Source organism: Quercus robur, chromosome 4 (genome assembly GCF_932294415.1).
Source record: "Quercus robur chromosome 4, dhQueRobu3.1, whole genome shotgun sequence".
NCBI lineage: Eukaryota > Viridiplantae > Streptophyta > Magnoliopsida > Fagales > Fagaceae > Quercus > Quercus robur.
In genome coordinates, this window is record NC_065537.1 from 33394430 (window position 1) to 33412648 (window position 18219).

At 38.5% G+C, this 18219-nt stretch overlaps 1 protein-coding gene across 1 annotated transcript; it reads left to right on the plus strand.

Moving 5' to 3' along the window:
- Positions 1-1822: 1822 nt before the first annotated feature.
- Positions 1823-16688, plus strand: LOC126721153 (disease resistance protein RPM1-like). Its single transcript, XM_050424173.1, has 2 exons — positions 1823-4625; positions 16440-16688. The coding sequence occupies exon 1, from the start codon at positions 2051-2053 to the stop codon at positions 4595-4597; it is 2547 nt and encodes an 848-aa protein (XP_050280130.1). The 5' UTR covers positions 1823-2050; the 3' UTR covers positions 4598-4625; positions 16440-16688.
- Positions 16689-18219: the final 1531 nt, after the last annotated feature.

The window sequence follows — 18219 nt, forward strand, 5'->3', positions numbered from 1 at the left end:
GGTTGCCTAGTTTCCATAGGGAAAGATAAAGAAGTGTGGATTAGTTTTAAATATGAATCTTTGCCAAATATTTGCTACTGGTGTGGCTATCTCGATCACGACGACAAGGATTATGCACTCTGGCTGGAAAGTGAAGGAACACTCTCGTTAACCTAAAGACAATTTGGTCCGAGTATGCGAGCACCACCTTTCTCTATTTCACGCAAATCAGTTATCTCGATACTTGGTTTCTATAAGTCAAAAGTAGGGCCATCAACTCAATCGATCAAAACAGCTCAAGAAGATCCTATTACTGATCATTAGAAATCATGTGCATAGGGTATTGGTGTTGCCTAATCAGAGCAGGGTTCAGGGGAGTCAGTGCTGAAGAAGGATCCAATATATGTGCATTTAAGGCAAATCAATGATTTTTGGTAACGCCTGATTCCTTGCATGTATCACGGGATAAGTTATTCTCCAAGATAGCTGGCCAACGGAATGAAAGTGAAAGGTAAACTCAAAATTTCGAAGGTGCATCCATGAATTCAGGAAACCCCATATATGGGGTTAAAGTCATTAATGAGTCACAGGGAAAAACTTATCCAACGACACTTAATTCCATTCCACAGTTAACTCCTAGCTTGAATTCCCAGTTCCGATCTTTGTTCAATGTGATCTCTCATCTTTTTATAGTAGCTAGTTTTCATCTTGACCCTCCACATGGAGGGTGGTTGAATCCCCCTAAATGCTTGTCCCATCCCTCCTTTAGGGAAGTGTTGAGTGAGCTATAGCTTGTCTTGGCACTGTTCAGGTGTCATTCAGCCATTAATCCGGCTGACCTAACTGGTGCAATGTATTCAATGCGGAGGTGATGGGTGCTTCCTTAATACGTTTCCCACTCCCTTCCCTTTTACACTTCCAAACAAGGGGTGTTACTCCTCCCCGTTACCTTGGGGTGGTTACCTTTGGGACAAGGTTCCTTTCTTCCTCCTTGGGTTGTTTAGTGGTCCTTGTTCAAACCCTTTCTTCATGTAATGCTAACTATCCCACTATTGTTTCTACTTGTTGGGCCTATACGCTCCTCAGGTGTGCCCCAACAGTGGAGCTATCCTTAAATCCTCATTGGGTCCATATGCTCCTTGGGCACAGCCTAGTAGGGGTGCTGTCCTTGGACCCCCACACAACACTTTAACTAAAAATATAGTTCTTGTAAAAAAGAAAAGAAAAGACTAATAATATGGTAAAAAGTGGGTCTAAAAGTCATAATTGCGCCAAGTGTCTGTATATATATATATATATATTTTTCACATAATTTATTCTATCGTAATAAACCCCATATTCTTCTTTCTTTTAATATTAAAAATAGGATGCTAGTGAGATTGATAAATTAATAAAATTTTATATAAAGGAAAACATATTTCAAAAATAAAATTCAAATTTTAACCAAGTTTCATCAGGATTAAATTATAGAAATACAAGTAAGAATGACTAAAATTTTCAGTATTAAATAAAAAATTTTAAAAATGATGAATGATTAAATTAAAGTTAAAATTTAGTTTGGAGTAAAATTTTAAAATATTTAAAACTTAGCAAATAGAGATTTACCCAAACTGAACTATACCTTTTTTTTTTTTTTTTTTTTTTTTTTTGGGAATAAACTGAACTATAGTTAGAATATAATTTTTAGATTCTCAAAAAAAGAGAAAGAAAAGAAAAAAAAAGAAGAAGTAATTTTTAGATTCTCTATATAAAAGGAAAAGAAAAAGGAATAGATGGTATAGCGGTGCACGCAGGGCACGTGCGAGAAAGTTTTGTGCCCTTTATAAATTATTTTATAGTCAGGAGTCCGGATGGGACCGAATCCATCTCTGTTCATCTTTATTCACTTTACTCTTTACGCCTGAATGTAATTGTATAGATCTATAGATCCAATAAATCCATATCTGCTTCTGTTCGATCTCCTTTGTTTTCATGAATCTTGTCTAGCTTGTATTTTCGATCTCCTTTGTTTTCGTGAATCCTATCTAACTTGTATTTTCACCAAAATCGGTCACAAAGTTGATTGCTTAGAATGGCAGAAGTTGCAGTCTTCGGAGCAATAACTCTAGTTGATAAGTTGTCACTGTGGCTCGTCGAAAGTTGGTTTGACTTCAAGCGTATTGAGATTGAAATTGAAGAGCTAAGAAAATGGTTGAATACTATAAAAGTTTACCTGGAGGACACAGAAGGAAGAGAAGATACCGAGGGTTTGAAGCTTCGATCGTATGTGCGGGATTTAGCCTTTGAAATTCAGGATGTAATTGAAGATCTCATGTATGAAGCTACTGAACGCCCCCGTCATCTTCGTCAGGCCATCAAATTTATTTATGCGAGCATGTTTTGTCCATCAAAGCGATTTTCCTCCCGAATGAAAGCGATCAAGTGCAAAATTAGAAGCATCGATGCACTTTGCATTTGTCCCCCCCACGTTCGTACGGTAAGATCAAGTTCCAATTTATTTTTGGGGGATGAACATCATGTGGGCATTGAGAAGCATATAAAGCCTCTTCTTAGTCTTGTTTGCCTTGAAGATTCAAGTGATAAGGTAATTTCAGTAATTGGAGATGCTGGCTCAGGTAAAACAACTCTTATTAGCGAAGTTTACCATATTTTGAATTCAAATTTTAATTGCAAAGCTTGGGTTTCCGTCTCACGCTCTTCTGATGGCTTGTTAGAGAAACTTTGTGAGGCACTGGAATTACCTCACAAAATAAATAAGTTGCGCTCTTGTTTACAACATAAAAGGTACCTCCTTGTTTTAGATGATATTTGGAATGAGAATGAGTGGAATTGGATTAAAAATGTGCTTCCTTCTAATAATACTGGTAGTAGAATAATCATCACCACACGTAAACGCAGTTTAGGTTCTTATTGTGCTAGTTCCAGTCATTATATCTATGATCTCAACCTTCATCCATTAACATGCGAAGAGGCTTGGGAGCTCTTTTGTGATAAGGCCTTCCAGGATGGTAAATGCCCGGATTTTTTGGTTGATTGGTCTGTGAAAATTGTAAAAAGATGTGAAGGATTGCCGCATGCAATTGTTACTATTGGAAAATTCTTGTCAAATAAGCAACAAAGCATGATGGAGTTTAGGAAGGTCCATGATTCCCTTCAATATGAACCAGATAATCCTTTTAGTCACTCTTTCTATAGAATTTTATGGCCAAGTTATTATCGTCTTCCGCCCAATCTCAAGTCTTGTTTCTTGTACTTTGGCCTTTTTCCTGAGGATTACTCTATCAAATGTGGAAGAATAATTCGCCTGTGGGTAGCTGAGGGATTCATTGAACAAAAACGAGGTAAAACTCTAGAGCAAGTGGCGTATGAGTACTTAGATGAGCTAATTCAAATGAGCTTGGTTCAAGTGAGCAGATGGTATTTAGATGGACAAGTAAGGAGTTGTCGAGTTTCTAATCTTGTAAGAGGGTTCATTCTTTCCGAGACTATGAAGGACAACTTCTTTACTGTTGTGAGCAGACAACACACCAGTTTGGGGGGTGAGAAGATCCGGCGCTTATCTCTCCACAATTGCTCCCCCTCTATATTACAAAGCAAGGACCTCTCTTATCTTCGTACATTTTCTCTGTTTGGGGGAGACAATCGAATTGAATCATTTCCCAGAAGTTTTTTCAGAAAGGTCAGGTTGTTGACAGTTTTAGATTTGGAAAATTCAGCCTTGCATCATTTTCCTGAAGAAGCTGTCAAACTCAACCTCCTAACGTACCTAAGTCTGAGGAATACAAAGATAGATTCAGTTCCAAAATCTATTAAGAAGCTTCAAAACTTAATCATTTTGGACCTTAAAGAAACTCTTGTCACCATTTTCCCAATGGAGATCGTTAAACTTCATAAGTTGCTCTTTTTGTTTGTTGGTGGCCGAGGCACATATCAGGCTGCTGTAGGGGCACAAGTGTCTTCAGGAATTGGGTGTTTGACAATGTTAGAGAAACTATCACTTATCAAGGCAAACAACAAGAACCAGAGCATTGTAAAAGAGTTAGGGAACTTGATTCATATGAGGGAACTTGGGATCACAGAACTCAAGGTTGAAGATGGAAAAAATTTGTGTGCATCCATTGAGAAGATGGAGCATCTTTGCTCTTTGTATGTGAACTCAGCAAGCAAGGAGGAGTATCTTGATTTGAATTATGTGACGAACTCTCCTCAACTGATTAATAGTCTAATTCTTGGAGGGAGGTTGGAGGAAATTCCAGCATGGATTGGTAAACTTAACAGTTTGTCTAAAATACAGCTCAAATGGTCAAAATTGCAGAGCAGCCCACTCGAGGCCCTTCAGGCTTTGCCTTCACTAAAGGAGCTTCATCTGTATGATGCTTACACTGGTACGGTGATGGAATTTAGTGCTGAATGCTTTTCGGAATTGAAGATGTTAGAAATTGAACAATGCAATAGGTTAAACAAGGTTGTGATTCAAGAACGAGCATTGCCTAAACTTCAAAAGCTGACAATAAAAAAATGTGATAGCTTGGTTATGGTGCACATAACAAAGAATTTTCTCAGCCAGCTGGAGGAAGTGCTTGTTCCACAAGACCTTATTAGTATGATAAAAGGATGAGAGGCGTTGTCGTTGAAGCACCTCTTTGGTATGGTTTCAATGAACAAAAATATTATTGTTATATTTCCATGTAGCATGCTGCCATGATTGCACATTCATTTTCTTGGATTGTTAAATCTCACATTTCTGTCAAATGAATTAGTAGTAGATATTTGGTTACACTAGTGGCACTACCAATAGTTAGTAGCTTGAAGGTTACGGTCCATTATTTCTATAATACATTGAGCACAATAACTTATAAAAAAAAAAAACATTTGGCACAATACATATTGAGATTCTTTCTTGTAATAGTAGTAGTAGGACTCCCAGTAGTATTAGGATTACTAGTTTGACTAGTAAAATAAAACCTAATACATACTAACTTGGACCCAAAGAAAATAAACCTAAGATGCTTAGAATTTCTTAGAAGATTCTGGACTCAACTAAATTTCCAAAATACCCTTAATTCGCAGGAATTGTAGTAATTATAGATTTGCCATGGATATGAAATTATGAATTGACCATAACTAATAAAATAAAAACCCAAATTAAAAACTGTTTTAACCCTAAAGACTCAAACTTAGACTGTTAAAATGGCACGACTTTCACTTCAATTGGACTTTAAACGAGTACCCAATAAAATAATTCTTTGAATAGGCGAATTTGCAAAATAATAGCATATTACTCTTCCATGACTTCATCGATATGTTAATTGATAAATAGGACCATATAAGCATTTTTTCAAGCTCTTGAGACAAGGAAGTAAGGTCTTTCTAGAGGTTGCCATCAGTTTTAATCTTATGCTTTCATGGTGACATATATGTATTGGCCTGAATTTTTCTTTTTTAATCTTCTACGTCTCAATTTTTATATCAAAAACCTCAATTTAGTATTTTTGAGCTTGAGTTTGTCAATTCATGTTTAATGAATAGCAGGTTTTTTGAAGATAATGAGATAACTATGCCAGATCTCAAGTTATTCTGTTTTTAGAACCTTAATGGACTGGTTTTTGGCATTGAGAAACCATTCTTTCTTTACTTTTCTTGATTTACTTGATTTATGTAATTTTCTTTGATATTAATAAATCTTTATTACTTATATGTAAAAAAAAAAATTCATGTTTAATGAATGTATTTAAATAGAAATTGTAATTTGTAAATTATTGTTTATATGATATTTGTTCATGTGGTGATTTAATATCTTAAAGAATTCCTGCTTGTTAACTTCTTGAGCCATCGTAAAGGCCCCCCCCCCCCCCCGGGCCAAAAAAAAAAAATCTGTCGAGCCTACCCAATAGTTCACTGGAAGTTGATGGAAGCCCCCCAACCCCACATCGGTCAAATCAAGCCCTTAAGCCCCGCAACTGGTCTCTAAGAAGCGCCAGCAATCTTGAATGCCAATCGCAAGGCACCTTGTCATCACAGCCAAAGGTTCGACTGTGTAATTCAACATTTGGGATTTCCTTTTGTCAATTAGACTCAGGGTTTTGGCTGCTTTAGGATTATCTTTGCTGCATTATGGGTGGTGTTCGTAGTTTTTTCATTGAATCCAAACTTTTTCAACTGGTGGTAGAGGAAGGGGGACGGTATTTTTCTTTAAGGATTTTTGAGCGGTGTAGGTACTTCATGAAGTCGGTCTTTGTGGGTAAGGAAGTGGCACAATGGTTGATGAAGAGTTTAGAGCAGATAGTCGTTGGGAGCAATCCGAAGTGTTTTTATTTGTTCAAGGAAGGTGATTTAGCCTACACCCTCCAACGGTGCTCCAATTCTTTTGGCTTGTTTCTACTGTTGATTGAACTTAAAGTTGGTGGGTCTAGGAGGTCCATTATTATTCCAGTAGGCAGAGCAAAGAATGGATGGACGGTTTTTGGGTTAGAGTTAAGGAAGATGTTGGAACCTGAAAACTATGTGAATGGTGGGACTGGGCTGTTGAAGTTTGTGGCTCAGCCTCATAAGGTTAACTCAAGGGTTCAACCTTTTAAATCCTTTGTTGATACGGTGTGTGGGCATGAGGTGCAGGTTAGGGGCAAAAACCAACCAGAGAAGCAAAACCCAGTCAATAAACAAAATTTGTTGAGAGAAGCGTTGGTGAGCTTACCAGTTACGGCGACTCTAGAAGGTAGAGTTGTGGGTTCTCAGTGCAGTGCAGAGGAGTTCTACGTTGGAAAGACAAATCGGGTAGGATATAATAAGAGATCTCCGTTGCATTTCAAATCAGTTTGGCTTGAACATGGTTATGGAAATAAACGTGAACTGGGGAGCTCTGACTGGGCAGGAAAAAGCTTGACTGTTGAAGTGAATGGGAAAGGAAAAAGGAGGGTGGTGTGGAAGAAAGGTGGACTGAGGAATTCCTTATGGGTAACAAGGGATCAAAAGGAGCACGTGCCTAGTAGTTCATGGGTTCACAAATCTTCTTTGGTGGGCTCAGGTAATCAAGTGGGCTTTCCTGTGTTCTCTGGTCTAGAGCCCACCGGCCCAATGAGGTTAGCAGTGGGTGAAAGCCCAACTGTGGGGGACCCAAGACTTTTAAGGCAGGAAGCCCAAGCACCGGTGAGGTCTAAAGTTCAACACGAAGCTTCGGAGGCTCAGGACATCACAAGTGCTTATGTCGTTCAAGTTGTGGAGTCTCTGGTGCCACTGGTGAAGGCTGGAATAGCGCGACACCAAGATGGATCGTTGTCCGGCACAGTGCGACACCAAGATGGATTGCCGACGACCCAAACTGACATGGATTGTTTTCCGGCGATGGTTGGTGGCCCTTTTTCCGATGGGTTTCGCGCTGGGGCTTCACCGGTGGTACGGGATAGGGCTGACACAGCTCTTTTCCACACCACAAGGATAGATTTAGTGGCTATTCCTCCAACCGAGCCTTTGGGTTGCCTTGTGGTAACTTCGGCAGAGGCTGAGAGTCTTATTTCTGGTGGGCATTGTGCCGATGAGCCTCCGTCCATACTGGGTAAGATAGAAATGGAGGGTGATAGGGCATTTATAGGTCTTGAGCTTTCCAATCACGTTATGAGTCCACTGAGAATTGGGATTGAGGAATGGGGTGTTCCAGGTGGAGATGAAGGTGGTCGGGTTGAGGGTGTTAGTGATATACAGGGGATTGACACCTCCATTCAAGCTAACTAGTTGGTGTCGGCGTTGCCTGAGGTCGATATAGCTTATGCAGTTGAGGCCTTGGGTGATGTGGAGAGTTTTTCCTCTATTAATCCCTTGGGGGTGGTGGTGACGGCTGAATTGAATTGTGATACTGAGGTGAGGAGGTTGGATAACACTTTGAAGGTGTCTAATTGGGTGAAATATAGACTCCCCAGCTTTAGTAAGATGATGGGGCTTTCCTTGGGTCGACATAAGAAGAGGTTTATTATGCTATTACAAAGACTTGAGACGGAGATTGAGGCAACCAAGCTGGTGCATAGGAAAGATGCTGCCTTCCAAAAAGCTGTCTCCAAAGATAAAGGGAAGAGGGAGTTGAGGAATTTGATTTCCTCGGTTAATTATGATGGGAGATAGTTTTCCTTTCTTTGGCTGCTTGACTGAGGGTGTAGTAGGGAGTTTACAGTTTCAATGAAGTTAAGAATGGTGTCTTGGAATGTTCGAGGTTTGAATGATTCGCGGAAACGTTTGGTAGTTAGAAATTTATTACGGGCTTGGAATTGTGATGTAGTTTTCCTTTAAGAAACTAAGCTTGCAGGCATGGATAGACAGTTGATTTGCAGCTTGTGGAGTTGTCCCTATGTAGACTGGGTAGCCTTGGATGTGGATCAGACAGTTGGTGGGATTTTGATGATGTGGGATAGGAGGGTTTTAGAAAAGCTGAGGTAATGGTGGGTCAATTTTCCGTATCAGTTCGGTGGTAGGGTTTGGGGGATGGTTATATTTGGGCTTGTTCTGGGGTTTATGGCCCGAATATTAATAACTTGAGGGGGGCAGTTGTGGGATGAGCTGATTGGAATTCAGCAACTTTGGGAAGTTCCATGGTGTTATATAGGGGATTTCAACATTGTTCGATTCCCTAGTGAACGGTTGGGGCGATCACGTCTGACCACAGCTATGGAGAATTTTTTTGAGTTCATTGAGGAGCTTAGCTTGATAGATTTGCCATTGGAAGGGAGGAGTTATACATGGTCGAGTGGCTTGGAGTAGCCCTCGATGTCTAGGATAGATAGAGTTCTGGTTTCTCATGATTGGGAGGATCACTATCCGCATGTGACCCAACGGGTTTTACCTCGTCCTATTTTAGATTACTTTCCCATATTAGTGGAGGCAAGAGGGATATTAAGGGGGAAAAGTCCCTTTAGGTTCCAGAACATGTGGCTAAAGTTGGAGGGGTTCAAAGATAGGGTTCATTCTTGGTGGAATCGATATACTTTCTCAGGTACCCCCAGTTTTGTACTTGCCAAGAAGCTGAAGGCATTGAAGGAAGATATTATTCAGTGGAACCGGATTGAGTTTGGAAATGTAGAGCGTCGGAAAAAAGATCTGATGGAGGCTTTGAAATTATTGGATGTTAAGGAAGGGGAGCTCGGCCTTTCTGAAGTGGAGTTAGGTGAGAGAGCTAAGTTGAGATCTCAAATTCAGAACCTTCTCTCTTTGGAAGAAGTCTTGTGGAGACAGAAATCGAGGATGCTTTGCATTAAGGAAGGTGACAAAAATACCAAATTTTTCCACAAGATGGCCAATTCTTGGAGAAGGCATAATCATATTGGTATGTTGGAGGTAGATGGGGTTACCTATGAGGGCGAATACGAGATGGTCAACCAAGCTGTACAGTTTTATAAAAAATTGTACAAGGAGACAGAGGAGTGGAGGCCTTGTGTGGAAGGGTTGGATTTTAATCAGATAGAGGGGTTGGAGAGGGACTGGCTTGAATGGAGGTTTGAGCAGGAGGAGGTTCTTCGAGTTGTTAAAGAGATGGAAGGAGATAAAGCTCCAGGTCCTGATGGTTTATCTTTGGCTTTCTATCACCATTGTTGGGAAATTGTGGTAAGAGATGTCTTAGCTGTATTTGATGAGTTTTATCAACACAGCAAGTTTGAAAAATCTCTTAATGCAACTTTCATAGCCTTAATCCCCAAGAAGAATGGTGCTTCAAATGTTCGAGATTTTAGACCTATTAGTTTGGTGGGGAGTGTTTACAAGATCTTGGCCAAGGTGTTGGCAAACCGCCTGGGAGAGGTTTTGGATCAACTGATATCGGAGTCTCAGAACAGTTTTGTAGGTGGTAGACAGATACTTGATTCAGTTCTCATTGCTAATGAGTGTGTTGATAGTAGGGTGAAGAGTAAGATTTCGGGGGTTATTTGTAAATTAGATATTGAGAAAGCCTACAACCATGTCAACTGGGAGGCCCTTCTTGATTTGTTGAAGAGAATGGGATTTGGGGTGAGGTGGCGTACATGGATCCGCACTTGTATATCTACAGCCCAATTCTCTGTCTTGTCTAATGGGTCTTCAGTTGATTTTTTTGAGAGCTCGAGGGGTTTGAGACAAGGGGACCCGCTATCCCCCCTGTTATTTCTGGTTATGATGGAGGTCTTCAATAAGATGATGAAAAGAGCTGAAGAGGCTGGTTTGTTTCGAGGCTTTAGGGTTGATGGTAGACGGGGTGGAGGGGTATGTGTCTCGCATATTTTGTTTGTGGATGATATGATTCTGTTTTGCGATGTCGATGAGGAGCATATTCTACATGTTAGGATGCTTCTTCTTTATTTCCAGGCAGTGACAGGTTTAAAGGTTAATGTGCTGAATAGTGAGATGGTTCCCATTAGGGAGGTTCCTAATGTCCATGTCTTGGCAGAGTTTTTGGGATGCCGGATTGGGTCTTTGCCTATAACCTATCTTGGTATGCCATTGGGGGCGTCCCACAAGTCCCCTATTGTTTGGAATCCTATCTTGGAGAAAATTGAGCGCAAGTTGGTGAATTGGAAAAAGATGTATTTGTCAAAAGGTGGAAGATTAACGTTGCTTAAAAGCACTTTATCTAGTCTCCCCACTTATTTCTTGTCTCTTTTTACCATCCCTACACATGCGGCCGATAAAATTGAAAGGTTGCAAAGGGATTTCTTGTGGGGGGACTCCAAGCTTCACTTGGTGGAATGGGATAAGGTGTGTGCACCTTTGGAAAATGGTGGGTTAGGAGTAAGGAAATTAACTACATTTAATAAAGCCTTGCTAGGGAAGTGGTTATGGAGGTTTGGGATTGAGGAGACAAGGCTTTGGAGAAGGGTTGTAGCTCTCAAGTTTGGGGAAGAATGGGGGAGATGGACTTCCAAGCTAGGAAGAGGGGTACATGGATGTGGCTTGTGGAGAAGTATTCGCATGGGATGGGAGGATTTTAGCAAGAATATTCGCTTTGAGGTAGGGGTGGGGGATAGAGTGAAGCTTTGGACAAATCTATGGTGTGGGGATTCTCCTCTTCAATTGATTTTTCCGAATGTGTATGGGATGGTCTCTGATAAAGGGGCATCGGTAGCCTCTTCTCTTGAACGGTTGGGGATAGAGGAGCGGAGAAGCTGGGATGTTCATTTTTCTCAGAGACCAAATGATTGGGAAATGGGTGGTGTGGATGATTTTCTCTGTACCTTGGGCTCAAATCTTCCTCCCACTGAGAACGGAGATCATATGCGATGGAAATTGACAAATAATGGGGACTTTGATATTCGATCGTTCTACAATAAGTTAAGAAGCCCCTTGCCCATTATTTTTCCTTGGAAAGGTGTTTGGAAGGTCAAGGCTCCTCGGTGTGTTTCCTTCTTTGTGTGGACTGCTTTATGGGATAGGATCCTTACAGGTGATAATTTGAGGGGTAGAAGGTTGGATTTTGTCAACTGGTGTATCATGTGCCGCAGTAATGGAGAGACGGTGGATCATTTGTTACTACATTGTGAAAAGGCTTATCGGTTGTGGACTTTGGTGTTTAGATCCTTTGGGTTCTCTTGGGTCTTGCCAAGATCGGTTGCGGATACTCTTTTTGGTTGGTGGAATTGTCCTGGAAAGCATTTGTCTAGCATTTGGAATTTAGCTCCATTATGCTTGATGTGGTGTCTTTGGAGGGAGTGAAATAGGAGGACGTTTGAGGACATGGATAGCTCGGATGACCAGCTATTGGCCTCTGTCAGTGGCACTTTGTTTGACTGGTCTAGGGCGTGGGGACTCACCTCTAGTGATTCTCTCCCTATGTTCCTTAGCTCCCTCCTACTTAGTTTCTTTCCTTTTCTTTTTCTTTTCACTCTTTTCCCTTTGTATTTTTCTCTCTGCCATATGTTTTTTGCATAAGGTAGTGTTTTTGAATATAATCTTTATTACCTATAAAAAAAAATGATATTTGTTCATGCTTCTTGGGCCAAAGTTTGTTGTCTACACTTTTTTTGCTAAAAAATTTCCTCTATGACATAAGTAATGTATTATTTGGACAGATTTATAATGTTAGAAATACCCATATAATTTTTTTTCCATCCCAATATTATGTGAATATGTTTGGAATATTTAGACTTTTTTTGATTGTGTATGCTCGCAAAAATGATTTATGGTTTATTTAAGAAATGGTTATCCATGTTTGAATTTGAAACTTTGTTGATTGTGGAGTCCTGCTCTTTCCATAGTGGAATAATATATGGCAATCTGTTAGCAATTGGTGTCATCTGACCTTACCCATAGGATATAATATATACAAATCTGTTCGTTACTAGTGCCATATGGCCCTGTCAAGAGGGATTAAAAATGTTGTAAGAGCCTTGTCTTTACCAGAGGCTTTCCTTTTGAATTGCTGGATTGTCAATGTCCTGCAATTGTTCATACATTCTACTATGGATTTATAGTTTTCTGCCGAGGATGAAAAGGTGAGATGGGTTGGGAGAGGCAATGTTGGAATAATGTGGACAGTATTTTGTGGTAGTGAAGAAAGATTGGGAAAGGTAAGGAAGAATTAGGACCCATAGGATATAGGTGGCACACACCCATTATCCTTCTACTGCTAGGAGCTGGTGGTAGTTGCTCTTTTATGAAGCAGACTAAGTCATTTGGTTTGTCTCTTCGATTGGAAGCTGAAAAATTATGTTTAGTGATTAATAGAGGAATCACACCATCTGTAAAAACAGTGCAAAGAGGGTTGAAGTCTGTGAGAGCTCGTGCTCAGGCAAAGAGACAATTTTCGAAAGAAACATTGCTAAACAATAAATGTGTTCACCTCAAAGAGGGTTGAAGTCACAGAATATTGAAGCCGCAGAACTGGGTGATCATAGAAGCACTGCTCATTATCCTAGAAAATACACACCATAGACCAGCAAATGAAGAGTTAATTAGTCTTTGATATAGAAGCATTAGCAACATGGGAAACCTATAGAAAAGATTATCATCATTGAATATTATGGCATACCAATGATTAACATTTTCAAACATTCATGAATCTTACATCTCCATAATTACAGAGCATGCATAATTTGTCATCTATCTCGAACCTTCAGTTTACACAGCTCAACTAGGAAGTTTGTTCCATGCAATCTTCTAGATTAGCATGTTCAGATGTTCCTAAATCTTACTGCTCCATTATTTCTTCTATTCAATATTGGTTGGTTGAATCTGTAAGCCAATTGAGAAGTGAAATTACTCAATGTGTGTAGGGTCCAAGTTACCTTATATGTTTGCTGATCTTGTGACAAGTGGATTTTGAGGATATTTGAATATTTGATGCTAATCTTCTTAAAAATCAGCCCAAATAAGTTCTTTCTTTCACTGGACTGGACTTGCAGTGATTAACTCCGAGACCCAGTGATTAACTCCGAGACCCAGTTTGGATGGAATGGAAAGAGGAAGGAGAGTACCAAAATTATGCTTTAAATTGCACCTTGTGTTTCCAGTGGGGGATGGACCTTCTTTCCTTCTCAGCTCTTAGTTACAACAACATAGTAGCTATTGTTTCACTGGTTGAGAGTACTGTTTTTTTTTTTTTTTTGGGTTTCTAGCTTGTCTTGGCTAGAGTTTTTCCTCTGTATCTTTTGCTCATCTTTTATCAGAGAATAGTTCTGAGGTTTCTTCCCTGTTTTGTTGTAGGGTACTTGTTGTTTTGTTGATTAATAATGTTCACTGATTTACACCAAAAAAAAAAAAAAACTCTGAGACTAAGTTGATTTGTACAGGCTTGGGGGATGCTTTGGTTGTAGTTTGAAATTAGGAAGGAATGGTATCGATGGGTCTTCCCACATCTTACACCCAATCTCATTACTAATTTTAGACTTTTATTCATGGGTATCCATGGTTCTTCCCGCACCTCACCACCCAGAATTTCTTTCTACTGCCATGAGCTCTTAAAAGGTATTTTTTAGACTTTTATTGCCTTGAAGGGCATGCCTCTCAAGCATTTACAATTTAGAATTTTCACCCATGGTTTATCTTCTCCAATTATCTTCCATATGGCAACCCATTCATTTTAGAACATGCAGATTTTTGAAAATTGAGAGAGGACATAGTATAAATTGGTGAGGCTACTGCTTTTGGCCTTATTAGATAATCCCTTGCTATTCCCTGGACTTGACTCTGAATCTTTTACACAACTTCATTGAGAGTGTGGCTCTGTGACTCGCTGCAACTCAATGGAAGGCTGAGGTATTTTGAGTGGAAATCTGCTTTACTGGGGTTAACATAGGAGCAAATCTCTGTGGCTTTTCATTAATTAACATTTCTGCTAAAAATTACATTTGAATTCTTGGCATTGACAGAATGACTTAATGATAATTGAAATTTCTCTATGCATTATTTGATAACTATGGCTTGGTTTCTTTCTGCCTTAGCAAAGATTAGAAGACCTTGAGTGAATTTTAATGCGATACACTGTTGTAAGGCCCATCCCAGAAAAAGGAAAAAAGAGGGACCAACTTTAAAAGCTAGGGACTAGGAACTAGGGATTTTATCATGTTAATTGAATAGAAAGAGAGAGACAATGAGGGCTAGAGGCAGTCATCCAATGTCCAAGCTTGATTCTCAATTAGGTATTCACTTTATCCATCTTTCTGTGTTCTCTATCAGAATAACCTTTAGGTGCCAATAATGGATTATAACCTCAAGATCTATTGCAAGTGTGTAAAACTTGTGAGATACTAGGTGTCGAGAACATGTTATACTTTTCGTGAAGCTGCGTCAAACTTGTGAGATAGGCTTGACTGCTTGACAAATACCTACATGATAACTTTGCACATTTTGAATGCCATATAACCAACTTTAGGTTGGACCGTAGAGAGTACTGCACATGCTGCATTGAATTGTCATATGAATTCATAAGCTAGGTTGAGTTTGACTTTTATTTGGATATGATCTGTTAGTATAGAATATTAACTATGTACATTAGGATTTCCCGGAGAACCTTGATGGGTCCCTTTTGATGACATCACAATGTGGTGAGAATAACTCTAATAGTACTATATCTATGCTGTTTAGGGGGAAAAAAAAAGATGTTTGGGAGGATTATAATGGGGTAAAACTGGGCAGGCAGTAATTCTTACCTAATTAGGATTGACTCACTGCAGAATGCAGTCTGACGACATTGACTTGGACTATTTATAATTCGATTGAGGACTTGAATATTGACTTCAAATTTTGGTACAGTTGGTCAATATATAGAAGCTTATATCTGGAAAATTTTGAGATTTGTAAGTTCTTTTTTTATGTTAAATCTAGGGTAGAAGTAGGCTGATCCGCTGTGACAATCACATTAGAATACATGACATTTGGAATCTTTCACAGCAGGTGAGAATGGCCTTGTCAGTATAGTGCATATGAGGTATAGAAAATAGATAATCTTGTACAACATTATGTTTGAACTTGAGGTAGCGGATTGAAACAAAATGATTTTTAGTCCTTATTTTCTGTGTTCATGTTGTAATGTTGATCGATAAATGTGAGCATATAGGCATTTCTTCGAACTCAGACAAGGTTTTTCTAGTGGTTACCATCAGTTAATACAGTATCTTAAATTTTTGAGGTAACATATATGTATAGCTGATTTTCTTTGTAAATCTTCTACTTCTCAATGTTCATTTGAAAAATCTCAAATTAGTATTTTTGAGCTTATGAGTTTGTCAATTTATGTATAACAAATGTACTTCAATAATTATTATTATTTGTTAACTACTGTTCTGATATGATATCTGGTCATTTAACTACTGTTCTGATATGATATCTGGTCATACTTCCAGGGCCAAACACTTTGTTGTCTATAGACTTTATACTTCATTTGCTAAAGAAATTCACTTATGAAATAAGTAATATAGTTTTTAGACAGATTATGTTGTTAGAAATTCCCAAATAAATTTTTGTAATCAGATATTTTAACTTGAATTATGATGCTATGTGAATATGTTTATAATCTTTAGTCTCAGACTCTGTTTTGATATGCATGCTAGCAATATGATTTATGGTTTATTTAAGAAACAGTTATTCATATTTGAATTTGAAACTTAGTTACTGTGGAGTCTAGTCCTGTTCATAGGATCATCTGACGTTACATAAAGGGTTTAATTTATACATATTTGTTCAGTACTGGTATCATTTGGCCCTGCCAAGAGGGGTTAAAAATGTTGGAATTATTCACTCACAGGACTGTATGTTATGTGGCACATGCCTAACCATGATTGTTTATATGTATTTGAAAGATAATTATTATGTTAGCCAAAATTCATGTATTTTCTATTTGAAATAAATTATTCTATTTGTCCTTATTCCACATTAAATTTATCATACCTGGTGTTCAGATTTCTGTTATGAAATAGGGAAACAAAATCTTACTGTTAACTTGGCTTGACCCGTAGGGCATTATGTATTTTGCTACTAAGTTGTGAAGCTCATCCATTTCTATTCTGATGTTTCAGATATAAAGCTTTGAGGGAAGAATTGATTCGTGGAGTTGCAGAGGCTGGTTTATTAGCTATTTATGTAATGCTTGGAATTTTCATTGTACTTGGAGACTTTTGGTCATTAGAGATTGTTATCATGGTAATTGCTACATGGAGTCGCTAAGAAAAAAAAGAAGGAAAATAAAAATGAGAGTTAGACTTATATGTATAATAGACATGTTATGGTGGGGATAGTTTTATTTCATTTTTTTAAAAAAAATTAAGTACTAAGAATGTAAAGGTATTATATGTAAGTTTAGTTCAAAAACTTTTATTTATGTATTAATTATTTTTATTACTAAAAGATAGATTTAGCTCATAGTCCATGGAAATATGGATTTGGGTAGTGATGGTACAGCTTCATCTTTACAAGAAGCTTGCATTTCATTTCAATCGCTAGATTGTCAATGTCCTTGAATTATTAATCTATTCTAATATGGACTTTTAGGGCCCGTTTGGATGGAGGGGCGAGGGAGGAGGGGTGGAGGAGAGTAGAGTAGAGTTGGCTGAAAATAGGCTAATTTTAGGTCAAATTGACTCTACTCTACTTCTCATCAATCCAAATGGACCATTAGTTGTGTCCAGAGTGATAGAAGAGTGGGATGGGTGGGGGGAGTGGCTATGTTGGAATTATGTTCATCCATCTGATCCTTGGTCTACTGGTGTCATGAGTGCTCGTAGGCATCCAAAGAAGGCTATGATTCATCATTGCTTTCTTGATTCTCAACACATTCTCTTGGGCACATGGATCCTTTCCTTTGAAATCATTTTGGTTCCTAGGCAACCAAACCTGATCAAGGATATTGTCAGGAAAGTAATGAAGTGATGACTAGTCTCAATGGATACTTATTGGTTCAGAGGAAAGAAGTCTAGCTGGAAGCAATCAGTTCTTACTCTCCATTGCGAAGAGCCCATTTATTCATATCTTCACTTGGATGGGCAGGCCAATGTTCCATCATTTTGTCTTTGCATTTCATTATCTTCACTTCACCTGGATTTTCTAGGTCTTCTTGGAGGTTTAGAAATCTCTATTCCAGCAATTGTTTCAACATCAACTTTGGGAATATTTGTCTATGTTCATGTAGGAAATATATTTTTCAATTGAAGAAATCTCGATGATGTCTAATTTAGACACATTCATTAGACCATAAAATTTTTCTTCTTCTCACTCTATAGGATTAGCCACTAATCTAAAGCTCGAACTTTAATCAAATTGACATCATTCCTGGAAAAGAAGAGAGGCATATTTCTCCCTTACTCCTATTTTGTTCATTGCAACTTGGAACTTTTTTGTTATTAACATGCAATACTTCCTACATTAATGTCAAGCCAAAGGCTCATTTTTGTGCTCCCCATGGCCGTAGGAAGCCATAGGAGACCAAACCAAAGCTCATTGAAAAGCTTCAAGAATCCCTACTTTTTGATAAACAACTACAATCATTCTTAAAAACTAACACATTGAAATATTGAATCCTCATTCTAGAAAAATAATGTGAACTGAATTGGAAAGTAAAAAGCATAATATAGAAAATCCAGGGGAATATCCATATGCTCCACTTTAATTGGAGCTCAATCTTCATCATGAATGATGTGCAAGCGGATTGACAGCAATAGATTCTTTAGTTTGGTTCTTTGATTTTTTTTCCCCTCTTAATTTGTTAAAGATTTAATTTCAAAATAAAAATCAACTTGATATTTCTTCTTCCTTTCCTCACATTATAAACAAATGGTTAATTACAAATTACATCCTATAATC

Excerpts from the sequence above, each read along its gene's own strand:
- LOC126721153 (XM_050424173.1), top strand. The coding sequence starts at position 2,051 with ATGGCAGAAGTTGCAGTCTTCGGAGCAATAACTCTAGTTGATAAGTTG.